Source organism: Chanodichthys erythropterus, chromosome 7 (genome assembly GCF_024489055.1).
Source record: "Chanodichthys erythropterus isolate Z2021 chromosome 7, ASM2448905v1, whole genome shotgun sequence".
In the NCBI taxonomy this organism is placed as follows: Eukaryota; Metazoa; Chordata; class Actinopteri; order Cypriniformes; family Xenocyprididae; genus Chanodichthys; species Chanodichthys erythropterus.
The window spans coordinates 5706388-5724617 of NC_090227.1; the positions used below are offsets into that span (position 1 = coordinate 5706388).

Below are 18230 nucleotides of genomic sequence, written 5' to 3' on the forward strand. Positions count from 1 at the left end.
AAATCTTAATAGGTTCTTCTCAACAGGCCACAATAAAAAGATTTTATTCCAGGCGGATGTTGGATTGTTGTTTATTTTCAAATTTAGCATTGGGATACAAACGGACAGGCAGACAAATACCATTCACCAGTTCCCAGTCTGGCATAAAACCAAAAGAAAAGGAAAGAAAGGCTGTAATGCATGTACTAGAAAACAGTATCGCACATGCACATTACCAGAAAACAGACGACATCACTTCAGACGGTGAATTGAAAAAAACAAAAAAACATTTTGTCTGCCGTCATTTTATCATCTAAACAGAGGGAGTCTTATTAAATTGTTGATTAAATCACATCACTGTAAACCTCCTCAGTCAGCTTGGTTTCTTGAGCATTTTATCTGTGAATACGACGAGTGAACGCTGGAAATCTGACTCATTGTACAGCACCGTTGTCTTCGGCTTATGCTGGCATGCAAAACAAATACGGTTCGGTTTAAAATCATCTGTCCTGAAACTCAAACTCCCAGGTATCACTCACACAGCCACATCCACAAAAAACCTCAAGAACTCGTCCTTGACATGCGAGAACATATTGCACAATATTACTATTATTTTATCACTTAAAGTCACTCAAACTGTGTCATAATTACTAATAATAATTATGATGATGCATCAAAATCTAAAAGACTGTGTTTAAGTAATGGGCTCAATTTATAAATACACCATATTGGGTTCCCTTTCCTCGTTTACTGAATGCACTGAGGTCTTCGGAGAGCGTTAAAATACAAAAAGAAAGCCATGAGGACATATTAGCGCTATAAGTTCAGTTATACATTTAATTCCAGACAGAATACTTTCCAAAATTCATAACTATTTGAAATCAAAGACCAGTATGTGGCATAGAAAACCGGACTGTTTAAACAGAAAGCACTGCCACTCTGAAAACAAACTTTACACTCTGTCCAGTGCATCTAATGTTATCTGAAAATAAAACGAGAGAGTCTTCAAAACGAAATTAAAATACTGTCAGCAAGAGTGTCTACAGTGGTCTGGGGAGAGACAGAGGTCCCAGGTCTTCGTCTTTCTCTCTCTCTCTATCTGATGCGTGTTCATGTAGGAAAGACAGACCAGATCCAATCAGCAGTGAGGTGTGTCCTGTTTGATGCAACTTCTATTTCAGTCTAAAGCAGTTCTTTTAGTATGATCCGTAGCGATCCTGAAACGTGATCGGAGAGAGTCAATACAGCTGATGTAGAAGCGTTCAGAGTCAGCGCGATGTATTGTCAAGAAGACTGAGATATAAAGCAAATGTATGCATTCACCTGAATGGTGTTCATAACCCCATTAGCCAGCACTGCCATCTTGCCTGCAACAGTCTTCACACCTTGCTTAAACTGGGCGATGTCTGGACCAGAGGGAAGCACGCTATCAAATCCTGATGATCCTACAGGGAGAACACACATGAACGTAACACAGAGAGTGAGTGTCACAGTCAAAGTCTCAGTTATATAATACACCATGGCAACGGGGCGAGATAGAGAGGGATGCGTTTACCAGAAGAACGCACACTGCCTTCACCAAACAGGTCAGCAGAGCTGATGGAGGTACTTCCAGCCATGCCCTCGAGACGAGTCTTTGCTTCATACTGGTAGAGAAAAATTATATATTTATATATAAAATATACATGATACTTTATTATATATATATAGAAAGAGAGAGAATTTTGATGTTTTGTGTAACAAAATGTTCTCCTCTGTGTTCAGGTTTGACTGTTGTAAAATTAATGCAAAAACTGACACTTCAAAATCAACATAAAAAAAAAAAAAATAAATAAAATCTAAACATTGACAAAATGTAGTCTTTGAAAATGTCTATGTATAAATCCAAATCCACAACTTAATAAGAATAAGTATTTATGTCTACAAAACACTAGAGAATTTAAAAGCCATTTTATATAGAACTATAAAAGGAATCTAGTGGTTAGACCATGGCATTACAAAAGTTTCTTTTTTTTACTCCCACCAGATGGCACTAATCTACCTTCAAACACTGGATTTTAATTGCCTTATCTATATTTTAACAAGAAATACTGCTTTAAAGGTGCTCTACGCAAGAATGACAGCTAGTGGTTGAAATGGTTACTGCAGTCCAAATTCAAAATATTGTTCGCCCCGCCCCCTCCTCCTCAGACTTGACACTCTTGCGGGTTGCCAGTTTGAAGACACGCAACAGGAGCGAGCTCAATTGACATTGGAAGGCGAGGAGACTTACACACTGTAAGATAATTAGTTGATTTATTGATTTATGATGAGTTGATATCGCGTTTTAATATGCTCCCATTCATAGAGATGTTTAGATAGATGCTGAGTCTTTTTAGGTTAGGTAGAATCTGCGATCTCTGTCCCTGTTTGTTCCTTGGCTTATTCACTGGCCGTTTTCTGCCAACTGGCAACCCGGGTTGAAGAAATACTATTGGGTAAATTGGCAACGTGCGGTCTTGCACAGACCGAAACAAAACCAGAAATTCCGACACGGAATGCAAATTTCGAAGTAAAATAACTGGCTGTAGCAATGGTTTTCAGAGAAACAAATATGTGAACTCAGCATGTTTAATAAATACCTGCAAACACATTATGGTATTTTTATGCTTTAGTACAGTCAAAAACTTACAGAGCACCTTTAATTTAAAAAAATAAATATATTAGAAAAAAAAATTGTGTATTATTTTCAACAGGGAAAAATAGCTCATAAAAATTGCATAAATACTGCATAGTATCATAAAATCCCCTCAAAATTCTAAACAATAATAAAAAAATAAGTTACATTTTCAGGCTTTGGTCACTTTTGACCCCAAAGGAGCCTGTCAATTTGACGTGTTAGATTAATTCCGGTTGTTAAAAAAAAAAAAAAAAAAAAAAAACACGCTAATTTTTAATGCATTTAACACACTTGCCCCACCCCAGACCTAGGAGTTGTCTTGTCTCATATTTACATCATATGATATATATAAGATATATCACATGAGTAACAAGCACAATATCACAGGAGTGCCGTTTTTGTCCTGAACATCACGTGTGCAAATGCGTCACAGTTTAATAAATCAGAAGTTAATATTGTGATATTTTAAACAATTTTGTCCATTTTGCGCAATTTTGACAATGAAAATATAAAGACAAAGCATAACTGTTTGTCTCTGAGGAACACAAAGCGGCATTTCATTTCTAAATTCACGTTTGAAATTAATTGGGTGAACCCACGATTCAATGGATCATTCTTAAAGAGTCGTTTACTTAATTCCTGAATTAATCAGCCATTTGAATAAACGAACGAATGAACGAATTAATGATTAAGAAATTTACCACAACCTACTGGTAGTTTTAGTTTCTTAGAGTATAAATTTCATTAAAAATAATTTCATATTTTCATATTATTGGAAAAAAAAGAAAACACATTAAAAGGTACAGTTCATCCAAAAATGAAAATTCTGTCATTTATTCAACATCATGGTCCAATCAAAATATTTCTCACTGAAGCTATTTTTTGTAATGTTTTCTATTTGATTCTTTACACAATAATGACTTAAAAATTGTCTTTTGAGGGCAATTTCTCAGGCAAATTTGATGTGCGATTAATTGCTACATCGTGTAATTTATATTTATATATATATATGATACAAGTCATATAGTAATTACATATAATACACAATAACATTATCACTAAAGATGTCCAGTGTGTGTCAAAATGAATGGCAACACCACCAGTTAGACTCAATGCACTGAAGGTCTAGTGGGCTCATTGTACCTCTGGGTTACTCTCACGGCCGAAGAACATGTCCGATGAGATTGCTTTAGCATTGGCAAACTTCTGTCGTGCTTCGCTAGACTCTGCGGCTGGCACAGACACCTCAGGCTTCCGTCGGCTGGGCAACCTGAGACGCATTGTGTCAACAGTCATAAAAACGGCCACAAATCAAATCACTGACTACTGGATCAGCACATTATTCAGACAGACCAACCTTTCTCCGATTGGCTGGATGCTTGAGATGGTGACCTCACTGTCTTTAGGTTCCTCTTTCTCCAGAGCCCAGGAGGAGAATGATGATCCTCCATCATTGTCCCACCGTGACCCAAAGCTGTCTCCTGATGTGAACGGGTTGTCCTTGTACCTGAGATCACAATGAATGATACAAATTACACAAATGCACACACACACACACACACTCACAAACGTTGTCTACCACAAACATACTTTGGCGGTCCCGAGGCAAAGCCAGGCTCATCAAACATGTCCAGCTTAGAGCGAGAGGAGGATTTGGCTCCCACCGGGGTCTCCTGCTCGATCACTTGCATCTCAGACATCACGGAATGAGACACGGCACTACAGAAAATCAAGGACTAAGTCAGATGAACGTTACAATAAAATGAACATCACATTAACAAAACTAACAAACATACACACATCAGTCAGGATGCCGCCGATATGGGTTATTAATCAGCAGAAGGCGAATGATGTCATGCTTGAGGGGAGTGATGTAATTAACGTGACAGTGGTTTAATCAAGGTTGCCGCTGTCTCTTTACCTCCTGTTGCCGAATCCCATGCCCAGCCTCTCTGCCTGTTCCTTCTTTTTCCCCTCTAGGTTCTGCAGTTTCTTCTCCTCCACCTTCCTGTCAATCTCCAGCTCTTTGTAGGCCAGTCGCATCGAGGCCACTCTGTGAGATAAGGGGGAAAGCAATCAGGGGAGGAAAAATGCTAAAGCTATAGCTCTGATTGCACTGTTAGAAGAGGCACCATCCTCCTCAAACATATGGTTGAGCTTTATATAGTTTAAAGAGAGGGCAAAATCTTTAAAAGGTGAAGTATGTAAGATTTTGTTAAAATACATTCTCTTATGCCAGTTTATTGACTACTACTATTAATGGGTTTATTTCACCCCAAAAGTGTAAACATTGAGCCAACCATGCACCATCTAAATATTGAACGGTCTGCTCAGATCTGTCAATCTCTTTCAGCTCAGCCTATAGTAAGCGCTTGGGGCGTGGCTAACGTAGCAAGCGGAGCCAGAGGGTGTTTAGACGCTGTGGGACCATGGCTGATGCGTTACATGAGAAAAGATATTTAGCTTTGGTTGCAAGCCAAAATCTGCCGTATTTAAACTTTCAAAGATTAAACTAGACTAGTTTATTAAGAATTAAGACTTTTAAGGTCAAAAATGCATCAAAGTGAATGGGCAATGGATGCTTTAAAGGCGCCCTAGAACTTTTTTTACAAGATGTAATATAAGTCTAAGGTGTCCCCTGAATGTGTCTGTGAAGTTTCAGCTCAAAATACCCCATAGATTTTTTTTATTCATTTTTTTAACTGCCTATTTTGGGGCATAATTAGAAATGAGCCGATTTATGCTGTGCGGCCCCTTTAAATCTCATGCTCTCCGCCCCAAGAGCTCGTGCTTGCTTAAACAAAAAGTTCAAACAGCTAATATAGCCCTCAAAATGGATCTTTACAAAGTGCTCGTCATGCAGCATGTCTAATCGCATAAGTACAGTGTTTATTTGGATGTTTACATTTGATTCTGAATGAGTTTGAGGCTATGCTCTGTGGCTAACGGCTAATGCTACACTGTTGGAGAGATTTATAAAGAATGAAGTTGTGTTTATGCATTATACAGACTGCAAGTGTTTAAAAATTAAAATAGCGATGGCTCTCTTGTCTCCGTGAATACAGTAAGAAACAATGGTAACTTTAACCACATTTAACAGTACATTAGCAACATGCTAACAAAACATTTAGAAAGACAGTTTACAAATATCACTAAAAATATCATGATATCATGGATCATGTCAGTTATTATTGCTCCATCGGCCATTTTTTGATGTTGTTCTTCCTTGCTTACCTAGTCTGTTGTTTCAGCTGTGCACATCCAGACGTTCTGCCCTTGTCTAATGCCTTTCATAATGTTGGGATCATGGGCTGGCATATGCAAATATTGGGGGCGTACACGTGGGTTTATTATAAGCAAGACGCTCAAGTTCGCTCCATATGGTGTGCACCAACTCAGTTGCGTACTCATGACACATAGTAACACAGTTAAAAGTATTCCTAATATGTTGGACCTTTTATTAAAAGCAGCCTATTTTTAAAGTGTTGAAAGATGACTTCACAAGCACCGCAAGAGCTGTACGTGATGTTTGAGTTGGGGGAGGCGCAACGCGCGAAAGGGAATTTTGTAATATTCTTTGTTTTTTGTAATTCCTCTAGGTGCCACTAGTGAACTACATACTTCACCTTTAAAGAATGATAAAAAAAATAATAATGCTCAGGTTTCCAGCATCTGCAAACATGCCCAACAGTCCTAATCAGACAGATTTTGAATTTGTGGCATCTGTAGACTCACAGGGACTCTTCAGCTTGTTTCTTGGCCTCAGCGACCTGTTCCTCTCTCATTTTCTCTGCCACCTGGGCTTGTTTTTCCACCTCAGTGAAGCTCTTGCTGCTCACCTTCTGGGCACCAAGACCCTTTTTAGCGCCAAGCTAAAATCCAAATAATAATAGTGTAAAGACATTTATTTGAAAGTAAGATTTGAGTTTAAAAGACAGTACATACTTCTACAGATGGTTTACATTTAAAGGGTTAGTTCACCCAAAAATGAAAGTTCTGTCATTAATTACTCACCCTCATGTCATTCCACACCCATAAGACCTTTGTTCATCTTCAGAACGCAAATTAAGACATTTTTGATGAAATCCGAAGGTGTTGTCATTTGCACTTGATGTAATATCTTAAAATATCAAACATCTGTAACATCAAAATTATCTTAATTTGTGTTCCGAAGATGAACAAAGGTCTAAAGGGTTTGGGATGACATGAGGGTTAGTACTTAATGACAAAAAAATCATTTTTGGGTGAACCCTTTAAAAAAAAAAAACAAAAAAAAATCAGAATGGACAATTCTTTTTATGAAGTATTGCAGCGTTTATTATAAATTATTTATCCGTGCACATTTTTTATCAAATCGTAATCTTTAATCAAATTAGCTTCCCCTCCCTTTTGCAGCGACATCTCTTCTCTTTCCTGATAATGTGTTTACTGGCACGAGGGTGGGACAACCTGTCACTCACAAGATCGACCAATAGCAAACCACAACCACCCAATCAGTTACCTATGGACAAAAATCCCACCCTACATTTTTTCTTTGAGAAGTTCTCACTCAGATATGCGTCACAAGGGTAGAAAAGACTACTGTGACTTGTGTTTCATGTCAACTAAGTACATTTATCCCCCTTTATAAAAAAAACAGCATAAAAGCAGTACAATAAATACTACTGATTTTATCTAAATTATCACAAAAATAAAGGCATTTAATATTTCAGTACCACAATGCTAAAAAAAAAAAAATATATATATATATATATATTCTCATTAAAGGTGCTACAGAGGATGTTTTGTTTTATACATTTTTGCAATATTACTTGAAACTGTCTGTACTAACTGATAAAAGACTATTTATTAGGTGCACTGAAAGGAATAATGTAAATATACATCATCTGTGCACGAGGTAGGGCCTCAAAAACATCAGCCAATCGTTTCCGCGACTCGTGTTCCAATACTCGTGGCACGAGTTTTGGGAGGTGTTCCCTCGAAAGGAGGGGGGGGTTGTTCTTACGCATGCGCTCATTTCAAAAACTCAGTAACAGTCTTTGGTTTCTCAGTCGACCTAAAGATCCTCTTTATCACCTTTAATGACAACTACACAATTATTCATATATGAAAATATGATAATCCTTAAATTAAAATATAATATCTTATTTGATTTCGAGATGAAATATGTCCCAGACATGTTGACAGGTTGTCAGATTCAATGCTTAATTTTCTTAAAAAAATAAAATAAAATAAAAACATTACATTAGATTAGTTAACTATTATTACAAGATTTAACATTCATATTTTGCCATTATTTGCACATGTCTGCACTGATTATTGGTTTCCTCCTTTAGCTGGAGGCAGCCACAGTTCTAGATTCTGTACAAGTCTGACACCTACTGACAAAAACTGAACACCGCAAGATCAGGAAACACTTCCATGAATAGGAAGTGACCGAGAGAACTGATTGTTCACCTACCCCTTTCTTTGCAGTGGCTGGCTTCTTCTTTCCAATGATGGAGGGTTTCATTTCTGAAAACGGACAGCATAATCAGAAAAAAGCAAGAATTTCCTCCTAGGTTATTCCAGAGAACACAACTTCTCTGCACAAGGATCATTAGTGCATGGCGATAGAAGCCACGGCCAACAATGACCTGAGAAATATCATGCCGGCAAAGCCTGAGGAAAGGCAAGAGGTCACACCAACACACAATCAAGTAGATTATCAGAGCAAGAGTGTGTTGAAAGTGTACATGTGAACACTGTGAACATTCATGCTGTATTAATATTGCAAACTGTACCAATGAGCTACATAAATAAATAGAAAATTGGGGAGACTGGAAGCTTTGTATGAATGCTGGAATTGGTCTTAAGGTTTAGACCCACTGCATCCTGATCAACAAATGAAAAGCCGCTCTAATCTCATTCCAGGGCACAAGTCAATCCAGACCTGAAGTACACATCAGAAATACCACAACATAAGCTCTGTGTCCGAGCTCTTTATGAGATCAGAAAACCCTACATTACACCTTTTTTTTTTTTTTTTTTTGTGACTTTACACACTGGCTAAGAGAAAGTGGAGACAAGATGTGCCACTTGTGTTAAACTGCAGAAATGAGATTGAAGTAAAACAAACATGTGAATGTGTCAAGAATTAAATTAAATTAAAAGGTGGCATCAATAACTAAGCCCCTCTGTCCACCAAAGCATCTTTTCCTAAGGCCAGTGTATTTTTCAGATGTTTCCAATGGGAGAGGCACATATTTAAAAACGGCAGCAGCGTGACGTGGCATTGAGCATCTATTTCATGCTGAGTGCTGTGCACTTAGTTTTATTCTGGTGGCTGAGAGTTGACAAATGTTCAACATTGGGTAAAACGAAGCGCTCATCACTGTCGTCCAATCACAGTGGACGAGGGGCGGGACAAATACCACACCAACCAATTGTCACGTCCTACTTCTACAATAACAAAAAGCACAACTATGGAACAATGGAGAAGAAATTAATCTTGCTGGTCTCAGACTATAAGCAAAACTATTTGCAAAATCAGATACTAGTAACAGTTCTACAGATATTGCGTATAATAGCAACTGAAAAAATGCTGTGCTGCCAAAGTGTGCAAACACTCTCAACTGCCACAGCTAGGCATTTTCAGAAGAGTGCCTATCGTTGTCAGCCAGCTTAAAACACTTTGGTGGACATGGCCTAAGGGCCACAAAAAGTGGTCCAGTGACAACTTGCTGCATGTTAGGAATATGAATTGACAAATTTTTTGTGAATAAGAATAGTTTAATAGCATACAGATTAGTTATTTTCGTATGACTAGGGACATCACGATCTAGCAATTTTTCTAGTTGACTCATTACAGTGATCAATTCCAAGCAATGTTCCAGGTTCAAAAGAAGTGAAGCCCAAAGTTTACTTCAGTTTTTATGTGTACACTAAAGTATATTTACAGTGCATGTAACAAAAATTATCATCATCATCATCATCAGGGCTGAGACAATAAATAGATTCTCAATTTGTGGTACAAATAACTGGAGCGATTCTGATATTTTCCAATGTGTCACGATTCTCTCTCGAATCGATTCTGAGCTTAGTTTTTAACAGCAGCTGGTTAGAAACACCTATACTGTTTGCTTCCAGCTCCTTTACACACACCACTTAAACCTAAAACATTCATTCATAAAGTCTGAAAAGGTTGAAGCGAATTACAAGGGTGTTCACAGTGGGCTGTGTTTACATTAATCTCGTATCATAAAAGCATTCTGAGCCGAAGTGTATATTTAACCACTTACATGACTTAAAGGGTTAGTTCACCCAAAAATGAAAATGATGTCATTAATGATTCACCCTCATGTCGTTCCAAACCCGTAAGACCTCCGTTCATCTTCAGAACACAGTTTAAGACATTTTAGATTTAGTCCGAGAGCTTTCTGTCCCTCCATTGAAAATGTATGTACGGTATACTGTCCATGTCCAGAAAGGTAATAAAAACATCATCAAAGTAGTCCATGTGACATCAGTGGGTTAGTTAGAACTTGCTGAAGCATCAAAAATACATTTTGGTACAAAAATAACAAAAAATACGACTTTATTCAGCATTGTATTCTCTTCCGGGTCTGCTGTCAATCCGCGTTCACGACTCTGCTTCTTTCCTGTTTTACGGCGGTTGGCATCCAGCTTATTGGTGCATTACCGCCCCCTTCTGCTCCGGAGTGTGGTTCACGACTCCGCAGTGACGCTGCTGACGTGTTATCCGGTGCGCCAGAGCTTCGTTTACAGTCAGAGGGAGACAAACGCTGTATTCAAGCTATTCTACATTGTTTGTATTTTGGTATTGCTATATTTTTTTAAAATGGTGCGTAAGTGTGCATGTCGTGGATGTCCTAATCGCCAAAAACAACCACGGGGACGTAAAAGTGCATTACGAACGCCGACAGATGAAAGGATTCAATGGAATCAATTCAATGGAATCAATTCAATGGAATCAATTCAATGGAAAGGATTCTGGAAGAGAATACAATGCTGAATAAAGTCATAGTTGTTGTTATTTTTGGACCAAAATGTATTTTCAATGCTTCAAAAAATTCTAACTAAACTTTTGATGTCACATGGACTACTTTGATGATGTTTTTATTACCTTCCTGGACATGGACAGTATACCGTACAAACACATTCAATGGAGGGACAGAAAGCTCTCGGACTAAATCTAAAATATCTTAAACTGTGTTCCGAAGATGAACGGAGGTCTTACGGGTTTGGAACGACATGAGGGTGAGTCATTAATGACATTTTCATCTTTGGGTGAACTAACCCTTTAAAATGAACGCACAAGCGCTCGCCAGCACTCTTCTTTGTGGGCATTTGCGTGTTAAAAACTAGCCTAGAGCGCCATCTGCTGTTAAAACTAAGTTCAGAATTGATTCAGAATCATTGTATCACGAATCAAGATTCAAGAATTGATGTATTGTCCCAGCCCTAATCATCATAGTATGCATATACTGTATGCAAGCAGCCATTTATTTCTATACATCCTTGATTTTTTTTTGCACTAATTAGGTTGTCCAAATGTTGGCAATAACTAGGGTTGCAAAGGGGCTGAACATATCCAGTAAATTTCCAGAAACATTCCAAAAATTTCCCAAAAATCCAGAAAAATTTTCCAAAATTCTGGAAACTTTGCAACCCTAGCATAACGGGCCACATTCAGAAAAGAAATGACATCATCAACTGGATGGCAACAACAATAGACGGCCGTGTTGACAAGAGCTTTGAAAGGCAACGCGTTCGGCTGTACACATACCCCAAGCGTTCATGTCAAAACTGAAGAATATTTTGGGCTTTAAGCTCTATTGACAGCATTTGTTTCATAATGTTGATTAGCACTAAATATTAAATAAAATAAATTAAATCGCAGCCAACAATTATGTCAGTGCAATATTTACACTGCCCATGATGAAACCCTGAATAGATCTGAAGCGGTAAGAAAATGTATTATTTTATTATTTAAAAGCAGTAAAGACAATTTTTTAAATATGAACAGCTTTGCAGTAATAATATGATAAAGAGAAAGGGGTGGAGCCAAAGCGGCGCGCACACTCAAATTAAGTGTCAGTCAAGCGCAGAACCATGCGTCTTCTTTCTGATCAGCCAATAGGCATTTCAAAATCATTCAAATCACCTTCAGGAGTTTGACACTCTTCAGACGCCAATCTCATTGAGTTCTCTACATTAACAGAATAGACAGCTATTACCAAGGACAGCAGGGTCTGAATTCATTTGTAAAAGAAGTTGCAGAACTACATATACTAGCTTGCTATTACATTCTAAAAAGAATCGAGTACATGTGTTTATGTCATTATAATATGGCGTTTTAGTACCATAGACCTTTTTTGCTTTTCATTTCATTATTTGCGGTTGTCCATAAAAAGGTTATATATACAGGTCCCAAACAGGTCCTGGAGCTTGACTTGCTTATGGGATTCATTAATGTTTGGTGATATGATCTCAAAAAAACACTTCAAAAGTAACTGGGTGGTGAATGATGGAAATGGAAACATGGGGATGTTCTGATGACAATATACATTCTGCCTGAGCATTTACACACACAATCCAGCAAACACTCACCTATTGTGGCTTTCGGACTAGTGCTCAGTCCTTCAATGCTCGGACCCTCTTCAGGCTCTGGATCACATGGACAAGAAATGTTTACATGTAAAAGTAATGGCAATGATGTTGTTAAATTCATGCGTTATGGAGTGTAATGCGCTACACTCACGAGTGCTGATAGACTCTGAACTCTTAGGATTGCTCTGCTCCAGTTGAGGGGAAACCGTTATGGCTCCATTCTGATCTGTTAGGGATGGGGATGCCATGTCCCAACTGTTGGCAGGCTGCAGGTAAGAGAACACATTATCAATATTTACACATCAAGTCACTGTGCATAAGCAAAACAGAACATTTTCACATCATTTTCAGTAGTTCGCAATAACAGAATATGGAATTTAAAATGTCTTATAAAAACTTCACTCACTGTGTCATATTGTTGCACATGAACGAGGTAAGCTTTGTGTTTTACATCTGCCATGTGCACGTTTACAAGACAGCAAACTCAGTTTTGATTTGGGTAGTGCTAGAGCCTATATATCCGTCTGTGTAATAACACATTTTCTGGCTAGTTTACTTTAGATTATTATAGTACAATACTTTCAACCCAAACTGAATAACTAAAAACAAGTTTAAATGGGTAAATCTTCTATAAATATTTTTGATTCTTAATTTTCTTTTCTGACATACTCCAATTCTTGTTAAAACACACTAGACATGCTTTTTATGTGCATTTTGAGCATATGAAAACATTTATTTTGTCCATCAAAAGTGTACTTTAATTGAGCGTCTGCAGCGCAGCAAAAATAAACCCCCGCTGCACTGCTGCTCATTTGCACTCACTGGTAAAAATGCATGCCAAAAAAAAAAAAAACTATAATTAACAAAATTCCCTGATAATTTCAGGTTTCCTAGACTGAGGTAATCCTGTTTCTGGCACACACGCACACACAAATAAACAGACAGGCAAACTTGTCCCCTTTGATACAATGGTTAGCTAAATGGTCAGTCAAATTATTTTTAAACAAATAAAAATAAAATTGTTCCTTTAAACGTCAAAACTGCATCTAGTAGTCACGATGCACAACTCTATGGCTGCATATGAAATTGCATGCTATATAGAAAGAAAAAAAAAAACAGTATGTGACAAGAATAGTATGTAGTATACATAGTAGGCAAAGTAGTACCCAGATAACCTACTACTTCCGGCGACACAACTGATGCTAGTAGGTCACATAGTGACAACATCGTGAATATAGTCTGGATTACATTACACACATTCATACTATATAGAACACACTTTTTCAATGGTCGCAAAGTAAGTACTTATTCAAAATAAGTACCTACAAAGAGAGCATGCGATTTCGTATGCAGCCTGTGTCCTACCTGTGTGTGCTCGTCAAAGAAGTCAGTCTCTCTCTTCTCTGCAGGTGATGGCTGAGCACAGCCTGAGCTGTCAATCCACAGCTGAATGATGAGAAGGAAGAAAAAGAAAAAAAAAGGTCAGAAAGCAGAATAAATGTTCTGAATGCAGCTCTCCAGATACACTGGATGTCAGGTGTAGAGAGTCTGGGAAGATAAAGCTAACGAATACAGCTGAAACGTGGAGTTTGTTCAGTGACTCAAGTTCAAAGTTTATTCAATATCACAAACACAGCAGCTGCATGTAAAAAAAAAAAAAAGGTGAAATCCAAATATCTTTTTGCATTACATAACTAAATAGCAACATAGAACTATTAAAATAAGTAATAATATAACATTTTTAGAATTTCAAGTGGTTAACAATGAATGGTTGCACATCCGTTATTATAGCTTCACATTAAGTAGGGGAGGGATTAACCATAAAGTAAACAAATAAACCACCAAGCATAACTGGGATGAACTATTCAAAGGAAAAAAAATTATTGACGTTTGTTGCTGACATCAAAAAGCATACATTTAATCAAACTCCTCCATGAAAAAAATCTGTCTGTGAGGCCCTGCTTTTAAAACATGTTTACAGCATGACAGTAAAATCTCTTTTAATAACAAATGCTGACAACAAACCCAAGGAGCATAGTTCACTTTCTAGGCAGTGATAACGCTGGAACAGAATGAGGTTTGTACACTCACATCAGTGCCATACTTGGAGAGTGCAGCGTTGGCAAGCTGTCGAATCTTCTCTCTGTACATCTGAGCAGCACGGCTGTTATACTTCGCATTGGTGTCATTGGTGGTACAGCCATGTTGGCGGAAAAACCCCATCTGTGCACAAAGAAGAATGATGTAACATATACAGTGCACAGCATAAATGAGTGCACCCCCCCTGAATCTTCTGAAAGTCAACAATTACTCAAATACTTAGAAGACATGTTAGGGTTCTATAGAGATATAATGTTCCAGCAAGTCTGCTTAATCAATTACCAAAGAAGCATGTCAAAATTATTCAGGAAAATAAGATTTTCTTATCAAAGTGATCAAATGTTATGTAGAAAAAATGAGTGCATCCTCCTAAAAGTTACTAAATAAAACAAAATAATTTTTTTCTGGTGTAAGTTTAAGACAAAGAGAAGTCATTTCTTGACAATTAAAAGTGTTATATAGCCCACTAAAGCATTCTCAGACTTGGGAGAGAACTGTCGGGAGACTCGTTTCTTAGCACAAAAGAGGACAGTGCTTCATGAGGATTACCAAATCATTATTTTAAGTGTGAAAATATAGCAAAAATAACACAGAAATTCAAAAACAATGGACTTGTGACAAGGCCCCTGAAATAACCAGGCCTTCATTTTAAGCTTTCATTTAGTGATGGGGGATTTTTTGCTAAACAAAGAGCAGGAGAAATACCAAGCGAGTGTCTCAGAGCCAGCAAAAGCAATGAAAAGAGTGACTGTTTATCTCTCAGAGTAAGATGCAGCCTGCAGAAATGACATGCACGGTTGTTGTTCTCAATGGAACCTGCTGTAGCCAAAGCACAATAAAGTCAGTTAGCCATTTCCAAACCCATATTTACAAAATATAGATTCTGGGAATCAATACTCTGGTCTCAGTACTCTGGTGGATCTAACAGCATCCAAAATGTTATGGTGTTGCTAGAGGAGGAGTACAGGGAGAAGTGCCTGGTTCCCACAGTAAAGTTCAGCGGTAGTAAAGCTCTTATATAGGGATGTATGAGTGCTGAAGGTGTGAGGGAGTTGTGCTCTATCAATGCTGTCATGAATTCCCACACCACTGTGTAATTTAATACACAAACTTGAAACAGAAGATGTTATTTCCTCATTCTCTGCACAGTTGGGCATTTTTTCAACATGACAATGAAGATATGCATTCTCCCAAGGTGAAAAACGTAACAATCTTAACCCTCTTGAGCGCCTGTGGGGGATTCTGTAGAGAAGAGTTGAGCAACACTCCCCATTAAAGATCAGGGCATTTAAGGAGCTCATCATCCAGGATTTAAACAGGACAGATGTGACAATTTGTCATGAACTTGTACACTCCGTGCTAAGAAGGGTCAGAGCAGTATATTGAAAATTATAGAGGGCATACGAAGTACTAGAATATTATACATTTGTTGTATTAAATCTAGGGTGTACTCATTTCTGCAATCCTTAATTTAAACAAAATTGGCAAATTTACTTTTTGTCTATTAATGACATATTTCTCAGTTTTTATAATGTATGTTTAATACTTTTTAGTTTCGCCATCTTTCCATGAATTGTATTAGTGATCATAAAGAAAATACATCTTTTGTATTTGTTCAGAGGGGGTGTACTCATTTATGCTGTGCACTGTAGGCTCATGCAAATAGCTGAATTAAAGGGATAGTTCATCCAAAAATTTAAATAGTGTCATTGTTTACTCACCCTCGAGTTTTTCCAAATCTGTATGAATTTCTTCTGCTGAACACAAAAGATGATATTTTGAAGAATGTCGGTAACCAAACAGTTGATGGACCCTGTTGAATTCCATACTATGGAAGTCAATGGGGCCAATCAACTGTTTGGTTACCCATATTCTTCAAAATATCTTCGTCTGTGTTCAGCAGAAGAAAGAAATTCATACAAGATTGAAATAACTTGAGGGTGAGTAAATGATGACAGAATCTTCATTTGTGGGCGAACTATCCCTTTAAGAGGCCATTTTAAAGGTAGAACTGATGCAATTGTGTGCACATTACAGGGTAGGAAAAAGAAGAACTAACCGCGTTGGCATTTCCTCCAACCTGCATACATCTCAGCTGAAACCAGCTCCAGTTGGAATCCAGCTCTGTGGATCTGAAAAGACAATACTCTACCTTCAACTCTTGCCTTGTTATTAACAAATGAATGTGACACTGAGGAACACCACGAATGAATGAAATCTTTAAACAGACAATCGAATGACAACATAATTTAATTAAGAGAGTCAAACCAACCTGATAAAGCTCAAGTGCACTCCCAAGGAGCGATGAATCCCAGAACAGTCAATGCACAGAAATACTCCATATGAAATACTGGCCCAACTTGGGTTCTTAGCAGAACAGTCAAAGCAGGCCTAGACACAAAACAAACCATTTTATTAAAAACTGTTTCATCAATAAACCACAGCAGTGTTACCCTGCTGTTAAATGGTTGAAATGCACTTGAAAACCGCAGACAGACAGACAAAGGGTTCCAACATCTGTCAAACCATATGTTCATAAAAACTCAGTAATATATACTTTTGAAAAAAAAAAAAAAAAAATCAACAATACTAAGGAATGTACAGTTTTTTTTAAGTTATGGAAGTTAAGTCAATAACAAATATTATTTAAACTACACGCTCTGAATGTACAATAATTCACGATTCCATGCCCCAATATACAGATTTTACAATATGAATGAGTTTGATCCATGTTTGGGACAGTACAGACAGGCAAATCCGTGGTTTTTGAGGTACATAATTACAGGATGAGTCATTTTCCATCGCCACTGCGTCATTCTCATTTAACAGATACAGCCGGTAAACCTGCAATCAACTGATTTCTTTTTAAGACAGCTAATTTAGACACAATAGCTCGTTAATACAAAGTCATTGGTGTTTGATAGATTAGTACAGGTTTGTTTTTGGGGTGTAATGTTGACAGTAAACATATATGTGTTGGACGGCACTCAGGCCCCATCAGCACCGGCTTAGCGACAAACAAATGACACGTAATCCCACATGAAACACACATTAGGATGTCTCTGAATAAGTTAGAACGATAATGAAAACAATCACAGATAGGTTTCAATAAGACCTCACGTGTTACCTTGTTTGTAGGTATAGATCGCAAACGTTTAAAAATGGTGTGAATTTCTGTCTTGTTCGGTTCTGACGCCATCTTGCCAACTGAGCAGAGTGAAAACAGAAACCAGAGAAGATTAAAAGACTAGGCGGAAGTGATGTATCTGAAAAATACAGGTCCCATGAGACAAACGCTTTTGAAGACCATTAACAAACTAAATGTCTCAGAAACGTGAAAATACATTTATAATATATAAATATTATATAATATTTATTACAAATATATAATATTACATAAATATATAATATTATATAATGTAACATTAATATTATATTATCATATAGTATTATATAATACAAATATATAATTATATAATATAATATTAAATAATATTATATAATGTAATATTAATATATTATTATATAGTATTATATAATACCAATATATAATTCTATAATATTTATTACAAATATTATAAAATTATATAATATATAAATAATAATTTAAAAATTTGGAAAATTTATATCGGTAAAAGCTACTTTTAGACATCTACACCTTTAGGCACCTAAAAAAAATCGGCATTTAAAAATAAAATATTACAATTTCTTAATTACCAAAATATGGATTTTGTTAATCTAATATGAATCCAAACGTTCATAATGCATACAAATTTCATTAAGCGCCACAAAAATATAGGTTTCTGATTACTTAATTTACAGCAATGAATATGAAACTTAACAAAAATATCTATCTATCTCCCTATAATATTTATCATAA

At 36.9% G+C, this 18230-nt stretch overlaps 1 protein-coding gene across 2 annotated transcripts; it reads right to left on the reverse strand.

Moving 5' to 3' along the window:
* Positions 1–59: 59 nt before the first annotated feature.
* On the reverse strand, positions 60–17589 carry arfgap2 (ADP-ribosylation factor GTPase activating protein 2). 2 transcript variants are annotated; one of them, XM_067389689.1, is made up of 17 exons: positions 17478–17589; positions 16623–16741; positions 16410–16482; positions 14342–14473; positions 13616–13696; positions 12402–12516; positions 12251–12307; positions 11805–11849; positions 8100–8152; positions 6374–6510; positions 4560–4691; positions 4229–4357; positions 3996–4145; positions 3782–3908; positions 1535–1625; positions 1303–1424; positions 60–1196 (listed from the first exon to the last, which is right to left on the reverse strand). In XM_067389689.1, exons 1-17 carry the CDS (start codon positions 17547–17549, stop codon positions 1176–1178), a joined length of 1656 nt encoding a protein of 551 aa, XP_067245790.1. In that variant the 5' UTR covers positions 17550–17589; the 3' UTR covers positions 60–1175. The 2 variants fall into 2 exon arrangements, with proteins under 2 accessions (XP_067245790.1, XP_067245791.1); XM_067389690.1 differs by lacking the exon at positions 11805–11849.
* Between the last annotated feature and the right edge of the window lie 641 nt (positions 17590–18230).

Bases quoted from the DNA above. Each gene is read 5' to 3' on its own strand.
- arfgap2 (XM_067389689.1), bottom strand. From the start codon at position 17,549: ATGGCGTCAGAACCGAACAAGACAGAAATTCACACCATTTTTAAACGT. The intron at 16,483-16,622 runs GTTGGTTTGACT...TTGTCTTTTCAG, and splicing joins GTGCACTTGAGCTTTATCAG to ATCCACAGAGCTGGATTCCA. The intron at 3,909-3,995 runs GTTGGTCTGTCT...AATGCGTCTCAG, and splicing joins ATCCAGCCAATCGGAGAAAG to GTTGCCCAGCCGACGGAAGC.